This window comes from Oncorhynchus clarkii, chromosome 21, assembly GCF_045791955.1.
Source record: "Oncorhynchus clarkii lewisi isolate Uvic-CL-2024 chromosome 21, UVic_Ocla_1.0, whole genome shotgun sequence".
Classification (NCBI taxonomy): Eukaryota; Metazoa; Chordata; class Actinopteri; order Salmoniformes; family Salmonidae; genus Oncorhynchus; species Oncorhynchus clarkii.
Window position 1 is genome coordinate 2,760,486 of NC_092167.1, and position 18,113 is coordinate 2,778,598.

The window sequence follows — 18,113 nt, forward strand, 5'->3', positions numbered from 1 at the left end:
ACCAGACTAATGGATATGATCCCAGACAGCTTACCTCACCAGACCAGACTAATGGATATGATCCCAGACAGCTTACCTCACCAGACCAGACTAATGGATATGATCCCAGACAGCTTACCTCACCAGACCAGACTAATTGATATTCAGAAATTATCCCAGACAGCTTATCTCCAGACCAGACTAATGGATATGATCCCAGACAGCTTACCTCACCAGACTAATGGATATGATCCCAGACAGCTTACCTCCAGACCAGACTAATGGATATTCAGAAATGATCCCAGACAGCTTACCTCACCAGACCAGACTAATGGATATGATCCCAGACAGCTTACCTCACTAGACCAGACTAATGGATATTCAGAAATGATCCCAACCAGCTTATCTCCAGACCAGACTAATGGATATGATCCCAGACAGCTTACCTCCAGACCAGACTAATGGATATTCAGAAATGATCCCAGACAGCTTACCTCACCAGACCAGACTAATGGATATGATCCCAGACAGCTTACCTCACTAGACCAGACTAATGGATATGATCCCAGACAGCTTACCAGACCAGACTAATGGATATTCAGAAATGATCCCAACCAGCTTACCTCCAGACCAGACTAATGGATATTCAGAAATGATCACAGCCAGTTTACCTACAGACCAGACTAATGGATTTAAATCAAGATGATCCAGACTGGATCTAAATGTGGTGTTGGAAAAACAGAACGGATCAAATCTGGCCACCCAGCACCAGGACCGGTTGTGGAGGGGAGACTGAAGGCAGTCAAATGTTTTGGCGGACTGGAGAAGGAAACACAGCACATTTACGAGATATATGTTCATCCTGTATTAATCTGTCTTCATATCTTTATCGGTTCATCAAAACAACATTGAGTGTTTCCTAATCCAGACACCAGGGTTTCTCCTACCAATGGGTGAGAGGTAGTGAGGGAAATCAATCTGGTCAGAGAATCGAGTTCCCAAACGATCTCCTCACCCTGTGAAGCTTTAGTGTTTGTTTTCTTCAGATGTTGGAACAAAGTGACTACCAGGCATTAAATGCAAGTAGATCAATCTGTCATCTTGTATTTTATTATCTGTGGTTAACCTGAATCTCAAGGTTATTTTCCACAGTGATTTTGCCATGAATGAAAAGTAAATCCAAGACACTTCACCCTCTCAAACTTTACAATATTAAAGAGCCCATCCAGTCCAATTAAATTGATCACTCAACGGACAAATCACCCCCCCATGCCAAAATAATCATACTGGTCATAAACAGGAAGTGGAGCGGAGGAAACCGATCCCTTGTCAAATCAGTCTATGAAGACGGACATGCTCACTCGCAGTCAGACACTTCCCCATTGGCTCCTCCGCCAGCTCTCTGCCTGGTGATTGGCTCCTGGAGGGAGTGCCATGGCCAATGCCGTCACTAGCAGATTGGTGCAGCCTTATCCCTTGATCACAGCGATGGGTCGTAGTTTGATGGCTTTCTTGCTGATTCCAGCATCGTGACACGTGTTGACGACATCACACACGTTTTTGTACGACTCCGGAGCCTAGAAATGGTAAGAAAATACTGTTAGCCTTTAAAACACAATAGCCACGACCCCCGCCCCACTGTAGCTATAGCATGACTAGTCTGGGTGAAGCCTACCCCTTCCACGACCCCCCCCCCCACTGTGTAGCTATAGCATGACTAGTCTGGGCGAAGCCTACCCCTTCCACGACCTCCCCCCACTGTAGCTATAGCATGACTAGTCTGGGCGAAGCCTACCCCTTCCATGACCCCCCCCCCCCACCACTGTAGCTATAGCATGACTAGTCTGGGCGAAGCCTACCCCTTCCACGACCTCCCCCCACTGTAGCTATAGCATGACTAGTCTGGGCAAAGCCAACCCCCCCCCACTGTAGCTATAGAATGACTAGTCTGGGCAAAGCCAACCCCCCCCCCCCACTGTAGCTATAGCACGACTAGTCTGGGTGAAGCCTACCCCTTCCACGACCTCCCCCCACTGTAGCTATAGCATGACTAGTCTGGGCGAAGCCAACCCTTCCATGACTAGTCTGGACGAAGCCTACCCCTTCCATGACTAGTCTGGGCGAAGCCAACCCTTCCATGACTAGTCTGGGCGAAGCCAACCCTTCCATGACTAGTCTGGACGAAGCCTACCCCTTCCATGACTAGTCTGGGCGAAGCCAACCCTTCCATGACTAGTCTGGGCGAAGCCAACCATTCCATGACAAGTCTGGGCGAAGCCAACCATTCCATGACTAGTCTGGGCGAAGCCTAACCCTTCCATGACTAGTTTGGGCGAAGCCTAACCCTTCCATGACTAGTTTGGGCGAAGCCTAACCCTTCCATGACTAGTTTGGGCGAAGCCTAACCCTTCCATGACTAGTTTGGGCGAAGCCTAACCCTTCCATGACTAGTTTGGGCGAAGCCTAACCCTTCCATGACTAGTTTGGGCGAAGCCAACCCTTCCATGACTATCTTGGGCGAAGCCAACCCTTCCATGACTATCTTGGGCGAAGCCAACCCTTCCATGACTAGTTTGGGCGAAGCCAACCCTTCCATGACTATCTTGGGCGAAGCGAAGCCAACCCCTTCCATTACTTTTTTGGGCGAAGCCAAGCCTATCCCTTCCATGACTAGTCTGGGCGAAGCCTACCCCTTCCATTACTTTTTTGGGCGAAGCCAACCCCTTCCATGACTAGTCTGGGCGAAGCCTAACTCTTCCATGACTAGTCTGGGCGAAGCCTACCCCTTCCATGACTAGTCTGGGCGAAGCCTACCCCTTCCATTACTTTTTTGGGCGAAGCCAAGCCTATCCCTTCCGTGACTAGCTTGGGCGAAGCCTACCCCTTCCGTGACTAGCTTGGGCGAAGCCTAACTCTTCCATGACTAGCTTGGGCGAAGCCTAACTCTTCCATGACTAGTTTGGGCGAAGCCTACCCCTTCCATGACTAGTCTGGGCGAAGCCTACCCCTTCCATGACTAGTTTGGGCGAAGCCTACCCCTTCCATGACTAGTTTGGGCGAAGCCTACCCCTTCCATGACTAGTTTGGGCGAAGCCTACCTCCTCCATGACTAGTTTGGGCGAAGCGAAGCCTACCTCTTCCATGACTAGTTTGGGCGAAGTGAAGCCTACCCCTTCCATGACTAGTTTGGGCGAAGCGAAGCCTACCTCTTCCATGACTAGTTTGGGCGAAGCCTAACCCTTCCATGACTAGTTTGGGCGAAGCCTACCTCCTCCATAACTAGTTTGGGCGAAGCCACCCTGATGGCGATACCCTTGTCTGCCAGCTTATCCAACACGTCCTGGAAGTCGATGTTCCTGCGGGATTTGGCCCGAGACAGAGCCCGACCCTGGAGACAAGAGTTCAATGTTGAGGAGTAGATAAAACATGTTCTTGATAATGAACAGATGGATGCAGTCCATCGTTACTACTTGTTATAGTATGGGCATACCTAGGAACACAGCGACAGAGAGGTGCAGTAAAGCGACAGAGAGGTGCAGTAAAGCGACAGAGAGGTGCAGTAAAGCGACAGAGAGGTGCAGTAAAGCGACAGAGAGGTGCAGTAAAGCGACAGAGAGGTGCAGTAAAGCGACAGAGAGGTGCAGTAAAGCGACAGAGAGGTGCAGTAAAGCGACAGAGAGGTGCAGTAAAGCGACAGAGAGGTGCAGTAAAGCGACAGAGAGGTGCAGTAAAGCGACAGAGAGGTGCAGTAAAGCGACAGAGAGGTGCAGTAAAGCGACAGAGAGGTGCAGTAAAGCGACAGAGAGGTGCAGTAAAGCGACAGAGAGGTGCAGTAAAGCGACAGAGAGGTGCAGTAAAGCGACAGAGAGGTGCAGTAAAGCGACAGAGAGGTGCAGTAAAGCGACAGAGAGGTGCAGTAAAGCGACAGAGAGGTGCAGTAAAGCGACAGAGAGGTGCAGTAAAGCGACAGAGAGGTGCAGTAAAGCGACAGAGAGGTGCAGTAAAGCGACAGAGAGGTGCAGTAAAGCGACAGAGAGGTGCAGTAAAGCGACAGAGAGGTGCAGTAAAGCGACAGAGAGGTGCAGTAAAGCGACAGAGAGGTGCAGTAAAGCGACAGAGGTGCAGTAAAGCGACAGAGAGGTGCAGTAAAGCGACAGAGGTGCAGTAAAGCGACAGAGAGGTGCAGTAAAGCGACAGAGGTGTAGTAAAGCGACAGAGAGGTGTAGTAAAGCGACAGAGAGGTGCAGTAAAGCGACAGAGAGGTGTAGTAAAGCGACAGAGGTGCAATAAAGCGACAGAGAGGTGTAGTAAAGCAACAGAGGTGCCGTAAAGCGACAGAGGTGCAGTAAAGCGACAGAGGTGCAGTAAAGCCTTACCGCGCCGTGGCAGGTGGTGCCGAAGGTCTCCGTCATGCCCTGTTCCGTGCCCGTCAGGACGTAACTGCAGGTGCCCATCGTGCCCCCGATCAACACCGGCTGGCCTGTCAGCTGATTGGACCAGAAACAGGAAGCATTTTAAAAACAGTCTCTGCATCAAAATGGCACTACTTTAGAGCCAGAGCCACATAGGGCTGTTAGATTGGCCCTAAAGCAGATATGGATTAAGGTTATATGGATTAAGGTAGTCTACAGGGATGAGGGTGGGCACCTGGTAGTCTACAGGGATGAGGGGGGGGGGGGGGGGGCCTGGTAATCTATAGGGATGAGAGGGGGGGGTGGGCACCTGGTAGTCTACAGGGATGAGGGGGGGGGGGGACCTGGTAATCTATAGGGATGAGAGGGGGGGGGGGGCCTGGTAATCTATAGGGATGAGAGGGGGGGACCTGGTAGTCTACAGGGATGAGAGGGGGGGGGGGGTACCTGGTAGTCTACAGGGATGAGAGGGTGGTACCTGGTAGTCTACAGGGATGAGGGGGTGGTACCTGGTAGTCTACAGGAATGAGCGGGTACCTGGTAGTCTACAGGGATGAGAGGAGGTACCTGGTAGTCTACAGGGATGAGAGGGTGGTACCTGGTAGTCTACAGGGATGAGAGGGTGGTACCTGGTAGTCTACAGGGATGAGAGGGGGTACCTGGTAGTCTACAGGGATGAGAGGAGGTACCAGGTAGTCTACAGGCATGAGGGGGGGGGGGGTACCTGGTAGTCTACAGGGATGAGGGGGTGTACCTGGTAGTCTACAGGGATGAGAGGGGGTACCTGGTAGTCTACAGGGATGAGGGGGGGTACCTGGTAGTCTACAGGGATGAGGGGGGGGTACCTGGTAGTCTACAGGGATGAGGAGGAGGTACCTGGTAGTCTACAGGGATGAGGGGGGTGTACCTGGTAGTCTAAAGGGATGCGAGGGGGTACCTGGTAGTCTACAGGGATGAGAGGGGGTACCTGGTAGTCTACAGGGATGAGAGGGGGTACCTGGTAGTCTACAGGGATGAGAGGGGGTACCTGGTAGTCTACAGGGATGAGGGGGGGTACCTGGTAGTCTACAGGGATGGGGGGGGGGGGGGGTACCTGGTAGTCTACAGGGATGGGGGGGGGGGGGTACCTGGTAGTCTACAGGGATGGGGGGGGGGGGGGTACCTGGTAGTTTACAGGGATGAGGGGGGGGTACCTGGTAGTCTACAGGGATGAGAGTGGGTACCTGGTAGTCTACAGGGATGAGGGGGTACCTGGTAGTCTACAGGGATGAGAGGGGGTACCTGGTAGTCTACAGGGATGAGAGGGGGTACCTGGTAGTCTACAGGGATGAGGGGGGGTACCTGGTAGTCTACAGGGATGGGGGGGGGGGGGGGGGTACCTGGTAGTCTACAGGGATGGGGGGGGGGGTACCTGGTAGTCTACAGGGATGGGGGGGGGGGGGGGGGGGGTACCTGGTAGTTTACAGGGATGAGGGGGGGGTACCTGGTAGTCTACAGGGATGAGAGTGGGTACCTGGTAGTCTACAGGGATGAGGGGGTACCTGGTAGTCTACAGGGATGAGAGGGGGTACCTGGTAGTCTACAGGGATGAGAGGAGGTACCTGGTAGTCTACAGGGATGAGAGGAGGTACCTGGTAGTCTACAGGGATGAGAGGGGGGTACCTGGTAGTCTACAGGGATGAGAGGGGGTACCTGGTAGTCTACAGGGATGAGAGGGGGTACCTGGTAGTCTACATGGATGAGAGGGGGTACCTGGTAGTCTACATGGATGAGAGGGGGTACCTGGTAGTCTACAGGGATGAGAGGGGGTACCTGGTAGTCTACAGGGATGAGATGGGGTACCTGGTAGTCTACAGGGATGAGGGGGGGTACCTGGTAGTCTACAGGGATGAGGGGGGGTACCTGGTAGTCTACAGGGATGAGGGGGTACCTGGTAGTCTACAGGGATGAGAGGAGGTACCTGGTAGTCTACAGGGATGAGGGGGTACCTGGTAGTCTACAGGGATGAGAGGAGGTACCTGGTAGTCTACAGGGATGAGGGGGTACCTGGTAGTCTACAGGTATGAGAGGGGGTACCTGGTAGTTTACAGGGATGAGAGGGGGTACCTGGTAGTCTACAGGGATGAGGGGGTACCTGGTAGTCTACAGGGATGAGAGGAGGTACCTGGTAGTCTACAGGGATCAGAGGGGGTACCTGGTAGTCTACAGGGATGAGAGGGGGTACCTGGTAGTCTACAGGGATGAGAGGGGGTACCTGGTAGTCTACAGGGATGAGAGGGGGTACCTGGTAGTCTACAGGGATGAGAGGGGGTACCTGGTAGTCTACAGGGATGAGAGGGGGTACCTGGTAGTCTACAGGGATGAGGGAGTACCTGGTAGTCTACAGGGATGAGGGGGTGGTGTGGAGGGAAGGCCCGGGTGGATCCCTTGCGATGCAGCAGTAGAGTCTTCTGTTTCCCATCTACCATGTGTTCCTCCACCTTGGCGATGTTATGAGACACGTCATAGATCACATGCATGTCCAGGTCATCAGGAGTGGTGGTGAACACCTTGGCAAACGCCTGGAGGAGACAGAGACACGGAGAAGTCAAACTGGAGTGGTCAGTTACCTGGGTCAGTTACCTGTCTCAGGTGGGGTCAGTTACCAGTCTCAGGTGGGGTCAGTTAGGGTCAGTTACCCGTCTCAGGTAGGGTCAGTTACCTGTCTCAGGTAGGGTCAGTTACCCGTCTCAGGTAGGGTCAGTTACCTGTCTCAGGTGGGGTCAGTTAGGGTCAGTTACCCGTCTCAGGTAGGGTCAGTTACCTGTCTCAGGTGGGGTCAGTTAGGGTCAGTTACCCGTCTCAGGTGGGGTCAGTTACCTGTCTCAGGTGGGGTCAGTTAGGGTCAGTTACCCGTCTCAGGTGGGGTCAGTTACCCGTCTCAGGTGGGGTCAGTTACCTGTCTCAGGTGGGGTCAGTTAGGGTCAGTTACCCGTCTCAGGTGGGGTCAGTTAGGGTCAGTTACCTGTCTCAGGTGGGGTCAGTTAGGGTCAGTTACCCGTCTCAGGTGGGGTCAGTTACCCGTCTCAGGTGGGGCCAGTTACCTGTCTCAGGTGGGGTCAGTTAGGGTCAGTTACCCGTCTCAGGTGGGGTCAGTTAGGGTCAGTTACCTGTCTCAGGTGGGGTCAGTTAGGGTCAGTTACCTGTCTCAGGTGGGGTCAGTTACCCGTCTCAGGTGGGGTCAGTTAGGGTCAGTTACCTGTCTCAGGTGGGGTCAGTTAGGGTCAGTTACCTGTCTCAGGTGGGGTCAGTTACCTGTCTCAGGTGGTGTCAGTTAGGGTCAGTTACCCGTCTCAGGTGGGGTCAGTTACCTGTCTCAGGTGGTGTCAGTTAGGGTCAGTTACCTGTCTCAGGTGGGGTCAGTTAGGGTCAGTTACCTGTCTCAGGTGGGGTCAGTTACCTGTCTCAGGTGGTGTCAGTTAGGGTCAGTTACCCGTCTCAGGTGGGGTCAGTTAGGGTCAGTTACCTGTCTCAGGTGGGGTCAGTTACCCGTCTCAGGTGGGGTCAGTTACCCGTCTCAGGTGGGGTCAGTTACCCGTCTCAGGTGGGGTCAGTTACCCGTCTCAGGTGGGGTCAGTTACCTGTCTCAGGTGGTGTCAGTTAGGGTCAGTTACCCGTCTCAGGTGGGGTCAGTTACCCGTCTCAGGTGGGGTCAGTTACCCGTCTCAGGTGGGGTCAGTTACCTGTCTCAGGTGGTGTCAGTTAGGGTCAGTTACCTGTCTCAGGTGGGGTCAGTTACCAGTCTCAGGTGGGGTCAGTTACCTGTCTCAGGTGGTGTCAGTTAGGGTCAGTTACCCGTCTCAGGTGGGGTCAGTTAGGGTCAGTTACCTGTCTCAGGTGGGGTCAGTTAGGGTCAGTTACCTGTCTCAGGTGGGGTCAGTTACCCGTCTCAGGTGGGGTCAGTTACCTGTCTCAGGTGGTGTCAGTTAGGGTCAGTTACCCGTCTCAGGTGGGGTCAGTTAGGGTCAGTTACCTGTCTCAGGTGGGGTCAGTTACCAGTCTCAGGTGGGGTCAGTTACCTGTCTCAGGTGGTGTCAGTTAGGGTCAGTTACCTGTCTCAGGTGGGGTCAGTTACCAGTCTCAGGTGGGGTCAGTTACCTGTCTCAGGTGGTGTCAGTTAGGGTCAGTTACCCGTCTCAGGTGGGGTCAGTTAGGGTCAGTTACCTGTCTCAGGTGGGGTCAGTTAGGGTCAGTTACCTGTCTCAGGTGGGGTCAGTTACCCGTCTCAGGTGGGGTCAGTTACCTGTCTCAGGTGGTGTCAGTTAGGGTCAGTTACCCGTCTCAGGTGGGGTCAGTTATGGTCAGTTACCTGTCTCAGGTGGGGTCAGTTACCAGTCTCAGGTGGGGTCAGTTACCTGTCTCAGGTGGTGTCAGTTAGGGTCAGTTACCCGTCTCAGGTGGGGTCAGTTACCCGTCTCAGGTGGGGTCAGTTACCTGTCTCAGGTGGGGTCAGTTACCCGTCTCAGGTGGGGTCAGTTACCTGTCTCAGGTGGGGTCAGTTACCAGTCTCAGGTGGGGTCAGTTAGGGTCAGTTACCAGTCTCAGGTGGGGTCAGTTACCTGTCTCAGGCGGGGTCAGTTACCTGTCTCAGGCGGGGTCAGTTACCTGTCTCAGGCGGGGTCAGTTACCTGTCTCAGGCGGGGTCAGTTACCTGTCTCAGGCGGGGTCAGTTACCTGTCTCAGGCGGGGTCAGTTACCTGTCTCAGGCGGGGTCAGTTACCTGGGTCAGTTACCTGTCTCAGGCGGGGTCAGTTACCTGGGTCAGTTACCTGGGTCAGTTACCCGTCTCAGGCGGGGTCAGTTACCTGTCTCAGGTGGGGTCAGTTAGGGTCAGTTACCCGTCTCAGGTGCGGTCAATTAGGGTCAGTTACCTCTCTCAGGTGCGGTCAGTTAGGGTCAGTTTCCTGTCTCAGGTGCGGTCAGGTAGGGTCAGTTACCTGTCGTGTGAGGAAGGTCATAGAGGAACGGTTGACCCAGGCATAGTTGCCGGCGGCGGCCATTCCTTTCAGGTAGTCTTGTCCCTCCTCTGAAAAGATACGGGCGCACGCCAGCTGACGATCGTTCACCTGGATCTTGTCTCGCTTCATCGCCTTCTCCATGGCAACCAGGGCATCTACCAGAACATATACAGTACCAGTCAAATGTTAGGACCCCTAATCATTCAAGGGTTTTTCTTCAGTGGCTTCAGGAAGTATTCAGACCCCTTGACTTTTTCCACATTTTGTTACGTGACTTATTCTAAAATGGATTCAATTGTCCCCCCACAATCTGTGCACAATGCCCCATAATGACAAAGTAAAAAGGTTTTTACTAATTTATAAAAAAAGTATTCAGACCCTTAATTCAGTACTTTGTTGCAGCACCTTAGGCAGTAATTACAGGCTCGAGTCTTCTTGGGTTTGACCCTACAAGCTTGGTACACCTGTATTTGGGGAGTTTCTCCCATTCTTCTCTGCAGTTCCTCTCCAGCTCTGTCAGGTTAGATGGGGAGCATCGCTGCACAGCTATTTTCAGGTCTCTCCAGAGATGTTCAAGTCTGGGCTCCGGCTGGGCCACTCAAGGACATTCAGAGACTTGTCCTAAAGCCACTCCTGTGTTGTCTTGGCTGTGCGCTTAGGGTCGTTGTCCTGTTGGAAGGTGAACCTTTGCGCCCCCCCACCAGTCTGAGGTCCTGAGTGCTCTGGAGCAGGTTATCAAGGATCTCTCTGTAATTTGTTCTGTTCATCTTTCCCTCGATCCTGACTAGTCTCCCAGGCCCTGCTGCTGAAAAACATCCCCACAGCATGATGCTGCCACCACCATGCTTCACCATAGGGATGGTGCCAGGTTTCCTCCAGACATGACGCTTGGCATTCAGGCCAAGAGTCCAATCTTGGTTTCATCAGACCAGAGAATATTGTTTCTCATGGTCTGAGTCCTTTAGGTGCCTTCAGGAAAACTCATAGCGGGCTATCATGTGTCTTTTTACTGAGGAGTGGCTTCCGTCTGGCCACTCTACCATAAAGGCCTGATTGGTGGGGTTCTGCAGAGATGGTTGTCCTTCTGGAAGGTTCTCCCATCTCCACAGAGGAACTCTGGAGCTCTGCCAGAGTGACCATCGGGTTCTTGGTCACCTCCCTGACCAAGGCCCATCTCCCCCGATTGCTCAGTTTGGCCAGGCGGCCGGCTCTAGGAAGGGTCTTGGTGGTTCCAAACTTCTTCCATTTAAGAATGATGGAGGCCACTGTGTTCTTGGGGACCTTCAATGCTGCAGAAATGTTTTGGTACCCTTCCCCAGATCTGTGCCTCGACACAATTCTGTCTCGGAGCTCTACAGACAATTCCTTCGACCTCGTGGCTTGGTTTTTGCTCTGACATGCACTGTCAACTGTGGGACCTTATATATAGACAGGTGTGTGCCTTTCCAAATCATGTCCAATCAATGTCATTTATGACAGGTGGACTCCAATCAAATTGTAGAAACATTTCAAGGATGATCAATGGAAACAGGTTGCACCTGAGCTCAATGGAAACAGGAAGCACCTGAGGTCAATGGAAACAGGATGCACCCGAGCTCAATGGAAACAGGAAGCACCCGAGGTCAATGGAAACAGGAAGCACCCGAGGTCAATGGAAACAGGAAGCACCCGAGGTCAATGGAAACAGGAAGCACCCGAGGTCAATGGAAACAGGAAGCACCTGAGCTCAATGGAAACAGGAAGCACCTGAGCTCAATGGAAACAGGAAGCACCTGAGGTCAATGGAAACAGGATGCACCTGAGGTCAATGGAAACAGGATGCACCTGAGGTCAATGGAAACAGGAAGCACCTGAGCTCAATGGAAACAGGAAGCACCTGAGGTCAATGGAAACAGGAAGCACCTGAGCTCAATGGAAACAGGAAGCACCTGAGGTCAATGGAAACAGGATGCACCTGAGGTCAATGGAAACAGGATGCACCTGAGGTCAATGGAAACAGGAAGCACCTGAGGTCAATGGAAACAGGAAGCACCTGAGCTCAATGGAAACAGGAAGCACCTGAGCTCAATGGAAACAGGAAGCACCTGAGCTCAATGGAAACAGGAGGCACCTGAGCTCAATGGAAACAGGAGGCACCTGAGCTCAATGGAAACAGGATGCACCTGAGCTCAATGGAAACAGGATGCACCTGAGCTCAATGGAAACAGGATGCACCTGAGCTCAATGGAAACAGGATGCACCTGAGGTCAATGGAAACAGGAAGCACCTGAGGTCAATGGAAACAGGATGCACCTGAGCTCAATGGAAACAGGATGCACCTGAGCTCAATGGAAACAGGATGCACCTGAGCTCAATGGAAACAGGATGCACCTGAGGTCAATGGAAACAGGAAGCACCTGAGGTCAATGGAAACAGGAAGCACCTGAGCTCAATGGAAACAGGAAGCACCTGAGGTCAATGGAAACAGGATGCACCTGAGGTCAATGGAAACAGGAAGCACCTGAGCTCAATGGAAACAGGATGCACCTGAGCTCAATGGAAACAGGATGCACCTGAGCTCAATGGAAACAGGATGCACCTGAGCTCAATTTCAAGTCTCACAGCAAAGGGTCTGAATACTTATGTAAGGTATCCGTTTTTCTAATAAACCGTTTTCCCTTATGGGGTAGTGTATTTATGTGTATTTATGTGTATTTGTGTATTTATGTGTATTTGTGTATTTGTGTATTTATGTGTATTTATGTGTATTTATGTGTATTTGTGTATTTGTGTGTATTTATGTGTATTTATGTGTATTTATTTAGTCCATTTTAGAACAAAGCAGTAACGTAACAGTCTTATTCTAAAATGGATCAATTATTTTTTTCCCTCAATGTATATTTTTACCTTTATTTAACCTGGTAAGTCATAGAAAAACACACCATTTACAACAACAACCTGACCAAGACAAGAACCAATACACCGTGCAGGAAACGCAGACAGGAGACCACGTTACAGACAATTCTTTAAAACGAAACAAAAATGCATATTTCCAACATGGGTAGAGAGAGCAGTCCTACCTGTCGCCACCTGGTGGCCCAGCCCCCTGCTGCCACTGTGGATCATCACACACACCTGGCCCTTGTGGTCGATGCCCATCTTCTTAGCAGCATAGTCATTATAGATCTCATCCACCACCTGGATCTCAGCGTAGTGGTTCCCTGCCCCCAGAGTACCTAGCTGGAATAAGGACAGGTCATTATAGATCTCATCTACCACCTGGATCTCAGCGTAGTGGTTCCCTTCCCCCAGAGTACCTAGCTGGAATAAGGACAGGTCATTATAGATCTTAGCCCCCAGAGTACCCAGCTGGAATAAGGACAGGTCATTATAGATCTCATCTACCACCTGGATCTCAGCGTAGTGGTTCCCTGCCCCCAGAGTACCCAGCTGGAATAAGGACAGGTCATTATACAGTGCCTTGCGAAAGTATTCGGCCCCCTTGAACTTCGCGACCTTTTGCCACATTTCAGGCCTCAAACATAAAGATATAAAACTGTATTTTTTTGTGAAGAATCAACAACAAGTGGGACACTTGACATTCGACATTTATTGGATATTTATTGGATATTTCAAACTTTTTTAACAAATCAAAAACTGAAAAATTGGGCGTGCAAAATTATTCAGCCCTCTTAAGTTAATACTTTGTAGCGCCACCTTTTGCTGCGATTACAGCTGTAAGTCGCTTGGGGTATGTCTCTATCAGTTTTGCACATCGAGAGACTGAAATTTTTTCCCATTCCTCCTTGCAAAACAGCTCGAGCTCAGTGAGGTTGGATGGAGAGCATTTGTGAACAGCAGTGTTCAGTTCTTTCCACAGATTCTCGATTGGATTCAGGTCTGGACTTTGACTTGGCCATTCTAACACCTGGATATGTTTATTTTTGAACCATTCCATTTTAGATTTTGCTTTATGTTTTGGATCATTGTCTTGTTGGAAGACAAATCTCCGTCCCAGTCTCAGGTCTTTTGCAGACTCCATCAGGTTTTCTTCCAGAATGGTCCTGTATTTGGCTCCATCCATCTTCCCATCAATTTTAACCATCTTCCCTGTCCCTGCTGAAGAAAAGCAGGCCCAAACCATGATGCTGCCACCACCATGTTTGACAGTGGGGATGGTGTGTTCAGCTGTGTTGCTTTTACGCCAAACATAATGTTTTGCATTGTTGCCAAAAAGTTCAATTTTGGTTTCATCTGACCAGAGCACCTTCTTCCACATGTTTGGTGTGTCTCCCAGGTGGCTTGTGGCAAACTTTAAACAACACTTTTTATGGATATCTTTAAGAAATGGCTTTCTTCTTGCCACTCTTCCATAAAGGCCAGATTTGTGCAATAGACTACTGATTGTTGTCCTATGGACAGAGTCTCCCACCTCAGCTGTAGATCTCTGCAGTTCATCCAGAGTGATCATGGGCCTCTTGGCTGCATCTCTGATCAGTCTTCTCCTTGTATGAGCTGAAAGTTTAGAGGGACGGCCAGGTCTTGGTAGATTTGCAGTGGTCTGATACTCCTTCCATTTCAATATTATCGCTTGCACAGTGCTCCTTGGGATGTTTAAAGCTTGGGAAATCTTTTTGTATCCAAATCCGGCTTTAAACTTCTTCACAACAGTATCTCGGACCTGCCTGGTGTGTTCCTTGTTCTTCATGATGCTCTCTGCGCTTTTAACGGACCTCTGAGACTATCACAGTGCAGGTGCATTTATACGGAGACTTGATTACACACAGGTGGATTGTATTTATCATCATTAGTCATTTAGGTCAACATTGGATCATTCAGAGATCCTCACTGAACTTCTGGAGAGAGTTTGCTGCACTGAAAGTAAAGGGGCTGAATAATTTTGCACGCCCAATTTTTCAGTTTTTGATTTGTTTAAAAAAGTTTGAAATATCCAATAAATGTCGTTCTACTTCATGATTGTGTCCCACTTGTTGTTGATTCTTCACAAAAAAATACAGTTTTATATCTTTATGTTTGAAGCCTGAAATGTGGCAAAAGGTCGCAAAGTTCAAGGGGGCCGAATACTTTCGCAAGGCACTGTAGATCTCAGCCCCCAGAGTACCCAGCTGGAATAAGGACAGGTCATTATAGATCTCAGCGTAGTGGTTCCCTGACCCCAGAGTACCCAGCTGGAATAAGGACAGGTCATTATAGATCTCAGCCCCCAGAGTACCCAGCTGGAATAAGGACAGGTCATTATAGATCTCAGCCCCCAGAGTACCCAGCTGGTATTAGGACAGGTCATTATAGATCTCATCCACCACCTGGATCTCAGCGTAGTGGTTCCCTGCCCCCAGAGTACCCAGCTGGAATAAGGACAGGTCATTATAGGTTAGGGAGTGGCATTACCTGAGGCAGGCCACTCTTCTTGGCCTGGGAGGAGACCTTGTTGGGGGTCAGGGGTCACTTAGGGAGTGGTGTTACCTGAGGCAGGCCTCTCTTCTTGGCCTTGGAGGAGACCTTGTTGGGGTCGGCCTGCAGCATCCTGCCATACTCCTCACAGTGCTCCTTATCCTCTGCCCAGGCATAGCCTTCTCTCAGGGACCAGTCCACTCCCATCTCTAGAGCCTCCTCTAGATCCCTGTAACAGACACCAGGTTATAGTCTCTACACAGCCTTCTCTCAGGGACCAGTCCCCTCCCATCTCTAGAGCCTCCTCTAGATCCCTGTAACAGACAGCCTTCTCTCAGGGACCAGTCCCCTCCCATCTCTAGAGCCTCCTCTAGATCCCTGTAACAGACACCAGGTTATTAGTCTATAGACAGCCTTCTCTCAGGGACCAGTCCCCTCCCATCTCTAGAGCCTCATCTAGATGCCTGTAACAGACAGAGCTTGAGAGGATCTGCAGAGAAGAACAGGAGAAATTCCCCAAATACAAGCTTGTAGCAACAATTTATAAACCTGTTCTTGCTTGGTCATTATGGAGTATTGTGTGTAGATTGTTTTTTACCTTCATCCATTTTAGAATAAGGCTGTAACGTAACAAAATGTGTAAAAAGTCCAGGGGTCTGAATACTTTCAGAAGGCCCTAACCTTAACCCCTAACCCCTAACCTTAACCCTGCTCTATCCAAAGGGATTGGGTTAATGTTGTATTGGTGTCTGCGGACAGCAGGGTATTGGTGTCTGTAGACAGCAGGGTATTGGTGCCTGTAGACAGCAGGGTATTGGTGTCTGTAGACAGCAGGGTATTGGTGTCTGTAGACAGCAGGGTATTGGTGTATTGGTGCCTGTAGACAGCAGGGTATTGGTGTCTGTAGACAGCAGGGTATTGGTGTATTGGTGCCTGTAGACAGCAGGGTATTGGTGTCTGCAGACAGCAGGGTATTGGTGTATTGGTGCCTGTAGACAGCAGGGTATTGGTGTCTGTAGACAGCAGGGTATTGGTGTATTGGTTTCTGTAGACAGCAGGGTATTGGTGTATTGGTGCCTGTAGACAGCAGGGTATTGGTGTATTGGTGCCTGTAGACAGCAGGGTATTGGTGTCTGCAGACAGCAGGGTATTGGTGCCTGTAGACAGCAGGGTATTGGTGCCTGTAGACAGCAGGGTATTGGTGTATTGGTGTCTGTAGACAGCAGGGTATTGGTGCCTGTAGACAGCAGGGTATTGGTGCCTGTAGACAGCAGGGTATTGGTGCCTGTAGACAGCAGGGTATTGGTGTATTGGTGTCTGTAGACAGCAGGGTATTGGTGTATTGGTGCCTGTAGACAGCAGGGTATTGGTGTCTGTAGACAGCAGGGTATTGGTGTATTGGTGTCTGCAGACAGCAGGGTATTGGTGTATTGGTGTCTGTAGACAGCAGGGTATTGGTGTATTGGTGCCTGTAGACAGCAGGGTATTGGTGTCTGTAGACAGCAGGGTATTGGTGTATTGGTGTCTGCAGACAGCAGGGTATTGGTGTATTGGTGTCTGTAGACAGCAGGGTATTGGTGTCTGTAGACAGCAGGGTATTGGTGTCTGTAGACAGCAGGGTATTGGTGTCTGTAGACAGCAGGGTATTGGTGTATTGGTGCCTGTAGACAGCAGGGTATTGGTGTCTGTAGACAGCAGGGTATTGGTGTCTGTAGACAGCAGGGTATTGGTGTATTGGTGCCTGTAGACAGCAGGGTATTGGTGTCTGTAGACAGCAGGGTATTGGTGTATTGGTGTCTGCAGACAGCAGTGTATTGGTGCCTCCTTACTTGGCGGTCATAGGGATGACTCCCTTGGAGCCGACTCCTACAGGGATGTGGTCAAACAGGGCCTGAGCCAGCTGCTCCTTGACAGGCTGGACGTCTCCCTCGTCTAGGTTGGTCCTTAGTAGACGCACTCCACAGTTAATATCAAACCCCACACCACCTAGCTCACACACACACACACACACACACGGTTAATGTCAAAACCCACACCAGAGATTAGACAGGACAGCCTGTTGGACTGTGTGTATCCTCTGTACCTGGGGATACGACAGCGTTGGGGTCGCTCATGTCGAAGGCAGCCATGTTTCCGATGGCGAACCCATACCCCGAGTGGCAGTCTGGCAGGCCGATGGACCTCTGAGGGAGAGAGAGAGAGAGAGAGAGGTTTGGGGACACTATTAGGCCTTGTTTCCTGGACACAGGTTAAGAGAAATCCTGGACTGACAAGCAAACTCATTGAATGTGCTTCTTAGTCTGTGACAAGGCTAAATATGTCTGGGGGAAACCGGTGAGATATTACAGAGGTGTCAATATGTCAGTTTATAGCTGGTTAGATAACGGCTGTCAGCGTCATCTCCACTGACTTGTGTTAAGGACTGATCCGGACCGGACATCTACTTACATGGACTATACCCGGCAGAGCTGCAACGTTTCCAATCTGTTTCATGGCAGGGAGAAACCCACCAAAACCTGACGACAATAACAACAACAACAACAACAACCAAATCAGTCAAATCAACTGGGGAAAACAATACAGGAGCGGGCTTGTCTGTTAACATGGCATCATGTGTTGTTGTTGTTGTTGTCTACCTCCTCCTTTACACGCGTTACGCAGCTCCTCAAACATCAGCTTCTCCAGGGACTCGTTGACGTAAAACACCCCTTCCACCTGGAATCAAAGGGGAAGGATTTGATGAGCTGTCAAGTCCATAGGCCATAATAGGTTAGCTAAATGAGATAGCTTAGTAAGCTACTATGCTCTTACACCTTATCTACATACAAAAGACAAGAGCAACAATAACAGAGTCAAGCTGGATAGTAAGCAAGCCACGTCTGAAGCTATCAAACTACGGACATGTGCTAACGTTAATTCATTCCATTTAAGTTCGTTTTAGCTAATCACCTGCATATTTGGGACGAAACCTTTCTTGATTCGCCAGCAGTTCTTGTCAATCTTGTCCAAATATTGTAACTCGTCATTGTACGATCGACTCATGATATGATTATGTAGCTCGCTGTTTATTTCACTTATATTTCAGCAGTGTCTGATTCTGTTCTGAACCAACAAACTACAACTACGGCAACTCAGAGGCGTTCGTACAAAACGCGTTTTTGGAAAACTGAATAATGACGCAGCTGTAAATGTTTTTAAATCTATCGCGTTTATTTTTTAATGGATTGAAATATTGATCTTGGATAACACCATCTTATAGTCGTTCCTAACAAATACATGTTCCCTAATGTCCTAGCAAAGTTTTATTTTTTGAAAACATTTGTGGTTATTATTT

The 18,113-nt window shown here is 50.3% G+C and overlaps 1 protein-coding gene across 3 annotated transcripts; it reads right to left on the minus strand.

Moving 5' to 3' along the window:
* Positions 1–852: 852 nt before the first annotated feature.
* Positions 853–17,908, minus strand: LOC139379272 (RNA-splicing ligase RtcB homolog). 3 transcript variants are annotated; one of them, XM_071122071.1, is made up of 13 exons: positions 17,729–17,908; positions 17,416–17,494; positions 17,228–17,295; positions 16,863–16,962; positions 16,609–16,765; positions 14,852–15,008; positions 12,647–12,688; positions 12,448–12,565; positions 9,368–9,543; positions 6,764–6,952; positions 4,356–4,466; positions 3,248–3,367; positions 853–1,556 (listed from the first exon to the last, which is right to left on the minus strand). In XM_071122071.1, the coding sequence occupies exons 1-13, from the start codon at positions 17,819–17,821 to the stop codon at positions 1,449–1,451; spliced, it is 1,518 nt and encodes a 505-aa protein (XP_070978172.1). In that variant the 5' UTR covers positions 17,822–17,908; the 3' UTR covers positions 853–1,448. The 3 variants fall into 3 exon arrangements, with proteins under 3 accessions (XP_070978172.1, XP_070978171.1, XP_070978170.1); XM_071122069.1 differs by lacking the exon at positions 12,647–12,688 and adding an exon at positions 3,186–3,212 and having other exon boundaries at positions 870–1,556; positions 3,275–3,367; positions 12,448–12,607; XM_071122070.1 differs by lacking the exon at positions 12,647–12,688 and having other exon boundaries at positions 861–1,556; positions 12,448–12,607.
* Between the last annotated feature and the right edge of the window lie 205 nt (positions 17,909–18,113).

What these genes read in the sequence shown, in the direction of transcription:
- LOC139379272 (XM_071122071.1), bottom strand. Translation starts at nt 17,821, where the DNA reads ATGAGTCGATCGTACAATGACGAGTTACAATATTTGGACAAGATTGAC. An exon ending in CTCTGCCGGGTATAGTCCAT is followed by an intron (nt 16,963 to 17,227) that starts GTAAGTAGATGT and finishes TCTCTCCCTCAG; the next exon opens with AGGTCCATCGGCCTGCCAGA. An exon ending in GCACCACCTGCCACGGCGCG is followed by an intron (nt 3,368 to 4,355) that starts GTAAGGCTTTAC and finishes TCTTGTCTCCAG; the next exon opens with GGTCGGGCTCTGTCTCGGGC.